Here is a 7,334-nt window from a genome sequence, read left to right on the forward strand (position 1 = left end):
ACAAATGTCTACTTGGACTCAAGAATGAAATGATTCGATGTCGGTGGTCAAAGGTCGCTGTGACTTTGCATCGACCTCATGCTTGTGGACTTGATACCTCACGAAGACCTTTGGAGAATTTCCTCATATCTGGCATTAATGCACACGTGGACTCAAGGTGAAACCGGTTAGAATTTGGTCTCTGTGACCTTTTCTGTCTCATTCTCATGAACAGGATATCTCAATGACGCCTTGGTGGAATTTCCTCAAATTTTCCCAAAGTCAAGTTGGACTCGAGGATGACATGATCCAGTTTTGGTGGTCAAAGGTAATTGTGACTTTGCGTCCCCCTCTTGCTTGAGGACATGATATGTCAAGAAGGCCTTGATGGAATTTCGCTATATTTGGCACAAACATTCACCTGGATTCATCGATAAAACAATTAGTTGTTGGTGATCAAGGGCATTGTGACCTTTTGTCCATCTTATTATCGTGACCATGATTCTCAAAAAGGTTACGAGCGAATTTCCTCACATTTGGCACGAACATCCATCTGGACTCAAAGAGGAACTGGTTCGAATTTGGTGGTCAGTGGCCAAAGTGACTATTGTCCTTGTCTGTCTCATTCTTGTGGACTCGATATCTCAGGAATGCCTCGACAGTATTTACCCAAATCTGGCACAAACGTGAACTTGGACTCACTAAGGAAATGATTAGATTTTGATCGTCATAAGTCAAGGTCAATGTGACTTTGTGTCCGTCTTATTCTCGTGAACGCTTTATCTCAAGAACACCTTGTGGGTATTTTTTCAAATCTGAGTACTTTCTCCTCCACTGTTTGGCACAGTGGTAACAGTATTACCATAAATGATATTACTGTCGTAGCTGTGTATTTGTACTCGGTGCTGTGTCATCATGTGACTGTGTGTCTGCAGCCGTCACCTCGGCGGACTGACCCCAGATCAGCTGTCACTGCGGGCGCTCAGCTTGCGTGTTATCTGATCACGGTGGAAATTTGTCCTTGATTAAAGCAGTAATCAGAGGGACCTTGCCCAGGGGGATGATGGGAAATGAGCCAGGTGGTTAGCGGCAGCGTGGTGTCACCTTGAAGGATCAGAGAGAGGGTTGTTTAAAGAAGTCAGATACTGAAAATACACAAGTTAATAACTGCTGCATAAGCAGGCCTTCAGTTCAAAAATAAAAAATAAAATTAACTGTAGTTTTTTACATTTTTTCAAAACAACAACAGAAGTACAGAGTATGACCAAGTACATTTACTCTTGTGCAGTATGTGAAAACTGTGTTTAGGTATTTTAATTACTTGAGTATTTGAATTTGATACTACTTTATACTTTTACTTCACTTTATTTATCTGACAGCTGCTGTTCATTGATTTTGCAGATTAAGATTTTAATCCAAATATCACCATTGTATGATATATGAAATATGAAACATGGTTCTGTCTCATATTTTTAAGACATGTCAAGGATTTAGACGATTAGAGGATTTTAGGGCATTGTGAGGAAAAATTGGGACATATTAGAGATTTTAGGATGTTCCTAAGAGTTTAGGAAATGTCTAGGATTGAGGACCCTTCTAGGATTTTAGGACATTAAGAGGATTTAATGATATTTTGAGAATTTTAAGACATTCCTTGGGTTTTTGGTTGGGGAATTAGGACATTTCTTGGGTTTTTGGACGTTTGTAGGACTCCTGGACATTTCGAGGATTTTAGCATTTTTGTAAGATTTTAGCATGTTTCTAGGATTTCAGGGCATTTTAATGATTTCATGTGTGATGTTTCTTGGATTTTGGATTCAGGTGGTTAGCAGTGGCGTGTTGTCACGTTAAGAGAGCGGGTTGTTTAAAGAGCTCATATACTGTAAATACACAAGTCAATAGCTGATTTGATTTTCATCCAAAATGCCCCCATCTTATAAAACAAGAAACACTGTAAATGTTACATTGTAAAGCATGTTTTGCGGTTAATACTTTTACTATAGAGGTGCCTAAAGCTGCAATACTTTTATGTATAAATATCTTGACAACTACGGGATGGATTGCCTTTACAATCAACAACTGTCAAGATGCCTAAGTTATATGTAAAGTGATCACCACTTTAAATCAGATTGGTTTAGTGATGAGTGTACGACCGTATTAATGAGCCGAATCATCAGCAGAAGGTGTTAGACCACATTTCCATCAGTCTGTCAGATATAGTAACACACACCATGAATAACTTCACACACACTCGTGGTGAATGTTCTGCATTTCATTCTGGGGTGTGATGTCTAAAATGTGACGACAGCAACTTGATCTAAAGCTCCAAACCTCTGCAGCCAAACTGAGCTTTTAGTCACAGCGAAGCCCCAGGCTCTGATTACAGAGAGGACAGGTGAGACACAACTGAAGACACCGTCCACTCCCACTGTGGACTGATGGACACGTCTGTGTCTTCACTGTACTCACCCTGTGTGTCTGTGTTTGGGTCAGTAGTCTTTGATAATTCTTCCATCCAAATAGCTTCAAATATTGTGCAGATAAAATGTGATAATGACCAAATTATTGTGTCATATGCAGCAACACCAAAATATACATATATATTGGTGTTGCTGCACTTATATATAGATAGAGAGAGAGATAGATAGATAGATATACAAAAAAATGGTATTACCACATTTATTTACAGTTCTTTGTAATATAAATAAGCAGATTAAGTTTTATTGTTAAATCAGTAATATTTAAAATGACACCAATTAAAAAAAAAAAAAACTCAAGAATTATTTGATGTGCTTAAAATCGGCTGCGAACCGATCCAGTGAGAGCTGAAGGTCACGGCCTGATGAAGCCAACAGGACCACATCATCTGCAACAAGCAGCGACCCAATCCTGAGGTCACCAAACCGGACCCCCTCAGCACCCTGGCTGCGCCTAGAAATTCTGTGCATAAAAGTTATGAACAGAATCGGTGACAAAGTACAGCCCTGGCGGAGTCCAACCCTCACTGGAAACGAGTCCGACTTACTGCCGGCAATGTGGACCAAGTTCTGGCACCGGTTGTACAGGGAACAGATGGCCCGTATCAGGGGGTCCGAAACCCCATACTCCCGGAGAACCTCCCACAGGACTCCCCGAGGGACACGGTCGAATGCCTTCTCCAAGTCCACAAAGCACATGTGGACTGGTTGGGCAAACTCCCATGCACCCTCAAGGATCCTGCCAAGGGTCCAGAGCTGGTCCACAGTTCCACGACCAGGACGAAAACCGCATTGCTCCTCCTGAATCCGAGGTTCAACTATCTGGCGGACCCTCTTCTCCAGTACCCGTGAGTAGACCTTACCTGGGAGGCGGAGCAGTGTGATCCCCCTATAGTTGGAACACACCCTCCGGTCCCTCTTCTTAAAAAGAGGGACCACCATTCCGGTCTGCCAGTCCAGAGGCACTGCCCACCACCGACCACCTTACAGCCACAGCACTGATCGGCTGCCTCAACAATGGAGGCACGGAACATGGCCCACTCGGACTCAATGTCCCCCGCCTCCTCCGGGACATGGTCGAAGCTCTCCCGGAGGTGGGAGTTGAAGCTCCTTCTGACGGGAGACTCTGCCAGACGTTGCCAGCAGACCCTCACAATGTGTTTGGGTCTGCCAGGTCTGACTGGCGGCCTCCCCCACCATTGAAACCAACTCACCACCAGGTGGTGATTGGTTGACAGCTCCGCCCCTCTCTTCACCTGAGTGTCCAAGACATGCGGCCGCAAGTCCGATGACACGACTGCAAGTCGATCATCGACCTGTGGCCTAGGGTGTCCTGGTGCCAAGTGCGCATATGGACACCTTTATGCCTGAACATGGTGTTTGTTATGGACAATCTGTGGCGAGCACAGAAGTCCAATAACAGCACTCGGGTTCAGATCCGGGGGGGCTATTCCTCCTGATCACGCCCCTCCAGGTCTCACTGTCGTTGCCAACGTGAGCGACAACTCCGTGGCAGCTCCAGAGTGGAAGAGAGTCCAATCCCTCTCGAGAAGACTGGTTCCAGAGCCCATGCAATGTGTCCAGGTGAGGCCGAGTATATCTAGTCGGAACTTCTCAACCTTGTGCACCTCCTCAGGCTCCTCCTCCTCAGGCTCCTCCTCCTCAGGCTCCTCCTCCACCACAGAGGTGATATTCCACGTCCCTAGAGCTAGTTTCTCCAGCCGAGGATCGGACCACCAAGGTCCCCGCCTTCGGCTGCCGCCCAACTCACAACGCACCTGACCTCTTTGGCCCCTCCTATGGGTGGTGAGCCCACGGGAAGGAGGTCCCATGTTACCTCTTTGGGCTGTGCCTGGCCGGGCCCCATGGGTAAAGGCCCAGTCACCAGGCGCTCGCCATCGAGCCCCACCCCGAGGCCTGGCTCCAGGGCGTGCCCTGGTGACCTGTGTCCAGGTGAGGGAAATATTAAATATTGATATACAAAGCCAAACCTATAAATATCAACCACATTCAGTGCATCCACCATTTTCAATTTTTAAAGAATCTGAATAATATAAAAAATAAATCTAATATCTGAGGAACAAAGTGAAATGTGGTTTAAAAAATCCCACTAAAAAAATCAGCCAATCAAGGTTTTTTTTTTTTAAATTTAGTCTCAAGTGTAACAAATAAGGCTGCAACTTAATTTAAAATCAGAATCTGAAAAAATAGAAGAATAAATGTGAACTTTGAGGAACAATGTGAAAAAAAAATCCCACAAAAAAGCAGGTAAGTGCACCTGGAATTATAATTAAATGATGTAAATATTTAATTTAACCATATATATATTTTCCATAAGGTAATGTACCATTTTTTCTCAAAGTAATAATTTGATCTATAAAATATCTAAAACTGAATCAATCAAATGACAGATTTATAAATTCAGGTCTTGAAATAACTTTAAAATAATATGAAAATAGTGCCATAAAGTAAACAAGCTGCCTTCCAGCTGAGTGTGAAACCTGCTATGACTACACTTCCCATCATGCCTTGTGCTTCCCCCCTCGCGCTTGCCGCCGTGTCGTATTTTATTTTCTGACAGTTTTGTGACACTTTGACGTCGCAGCGGTTTAAACTCGTTTCCGCCGCTTCTTGTTTCACTATGTGACTCCTGAGAGGAGGAAAACTCAGCAGAAGGTAAGAACAGACTTTATGTGACACTAAAAAGAGTTAAAAACAGGATTTTATGTGCTTAAAGTGAAGTTTCTGATAGCATGCTAACATGGGAGCTAGTGGCCCGTGTACCCGTCTCCATGGTAACCGGCTCCCTCCTCGCTGAGCTGCTCCTCTCTATGGAAACTGTCAGTGTTTTTTATGGTTTAAATTAACGTTTAATTAGCAAAAACTTGATGTTTTGTACCCAGAAATATCATCTGCGATGTTTAATTACTGTGTTTAATTACTACACTGCAGTAGTTAACCCTTTAACTTCAGCAAATTGGCTTTATTCTGCTAAAACATGGCACGAAGGAAATGAGCGATGAACAAATGACCCTAAAAAGAAAAAGAAATAAGAACAAACAAAAAACAAAAAAGAAAACGACAAACAAGTAAAACACAAACAAACAAAACACGAGGCAGAAAATTGTTTTAAAAATTATTATAATTCTGTAACATAATTTCAGATATGTAATTATGATTATAAATTATCATAAGATTTTTCCCTCACTTATAAACTTATATTTATATTAAAATGTCTATGGAAAAAAATTCCATAGACATTTTAATATAAATATAAGTTTCTGAATCTACTCATTTCTTGTGAAACATTTCTTATTTAGCAAGAAATTTAAAAAAAAACTTGAAAATCAGTTAAAAAAAACATAATAGCTCAGAAAAAGTGCTTGAAATTTAAAAGAATTCTGTAACATAGCCTAATTTTAAATATGTAATATGATAATTAGCAATATATTTTTTCCTGAGCTTTTTCCTAGATATTTTAACCTAGCTTTAAAAAAAAACAAGTTTCTAAATCTACCAATTTCTTGTGAAACATTTCTTATTTATCAAGAAATTATTTTTAAAAAAGAAAAGAAAAAATTATCTGGAAAAAGTGCGTGAAATTTACAATAATTCTCTAACATAGCTTAATTTGAAATAATTATGATAATTAGCAATATAGTTAGATTTTTTTCTAGACATTTTCACCTAGCTTTGTCTTTCTTAAAATGTCTAAATCTACTAATTTCTTGCAGTTTGTGGAACATTTCTTACTAAGGTGCCTATTGCCTTTCTGAAATGAATGATTTTTAAAGAAATTGCACCAATTTGTTCAGAGTTAAGGCTGAAAAACTAAGGCATCTGTATGTATGTTGTATTTGAATTATATTTCCTTGTTTTGTCGCAGGTGTTATGAACAGCTATGAGGTCATCTGTCAGATTGGGGAGGGTGCGTTTGGTAAAGCCTTCCTGGTTCAGGACAGAAAGGCGGGTGGAGACAAACAGTGTGTCGTCAAACAGATCGACCTCAGAAAGGTACGACAGACTCTCACCACACGCCTGCAGCTCACTCACGTTTTAGACCATAGGTGATACTGAACCACCCTCAGTTAATAAAACCATTTTCATAATGTGCAGTTAAAAAACATCACAGAAAATAGTGAGTTAATTAACTGATACTTTAAAGGGGCAACATTTGTACGGTCACAAAAAAACAGAAAAAAAAGCAAATAGCCATTTCCAGGCCTGGAAACGTTTTCAGAAACTATACTCACTATGACAGTTTTGGAAAAGTCATGGAATTTTCTTTCAAAAGCCTGTAAAATAACACATGATTCTGTCGGAAATTTGGAAAATCCAACAATAATTTCTGTTTTTCTAGTTTCTGGCTATGATCAATGTTGTCATTTTGTGGGCTTTTGAAAGGAAATATGTCATGCTCTCTTTAAAAATCCCCAAAAATGTTTATAGAAAAAATCACCAAAACTTTTCAAAGAAAAAAAAAATCACCATAATTATTAAAGAAAAAAGTTGCCAAAAGAATTCAAAGGAAAAAAATGCATCCCATCATTTTTTAAGGAAAGAAAAAAACACATCACCAAAGTCTTTCAAACAAAAGAAAAAAAATACCAATTTGTTTATTTAAATAAACAAATTGGTATTTTGCCATGAAAAAGAAAATTTCATGGCATGTAGTCTGCCATGAAAAAGAAAATTAATTAAACACCAATATAGTTATTGTTACAGATACAGATAATAGCAGAGAGGAGAAAGAGGAGAAGGAGGAGGAGGAGGAGGAGAAGGAGGCAGCACTGCTGCTCCTGCAGGAGCTTCAGAAGGACAGATTATAACTGTCTGAGAAAATATATCTATAGCATTAAAGTGACTCTGAGATTCATT

The 7,334-nt window shown here is 40.2% G+C and overlaps 1 protein-coding gene across 2 annotated transcripts in view; it reads left to right on the plus strand.

Moving 5' to 3' along the window:
- The first annotated feature begins 4,115 nt into the window (after positions 1-4,115).
- nek5 (NIMA related kinase 5) overlaps positions 4,116-7,334 on the plus strand; it is a 24,602-nt gene continuing 21,383 nt past the window's right edge. Inside the window, exons 1-2 of one of the 2 annotated variants that reach the window (XM_088083800.1) lie at positions 4,116-5,132; positions 6,343-6,470. In XM_088083800.1, coding sequence (XP_087939926.1) covers positions 6,348-6,470 — 123 coding nt within the window. In that variant the 5' untranslated portion in view covers positions 4,116-5,132; positions 6,343-6,347. The remainder of the gene's footprint in view (positions 5,133-6,342; positions 6,471-7,334) is intronic. The other variant, XM_088083799.1, reaches the window with a different exon arrangement.

The sequence above is a fragment of the Plectropomus leopardus genome, chromosome 10, assembly GCF_026936395.1.
Source record: "Plectropomus leopardus strain MGB_pleo_1.0 chromosome 10, ASM2693639v1, whole genome shotgun sequence".
Classification (NCBI taxonomy): domain Eukaryota; kingdom Metazoa; phylum Chordata; class Actinopteri; order Perciformes; family Serranidae; genus Plectropomus; species Plectropomus leopardus.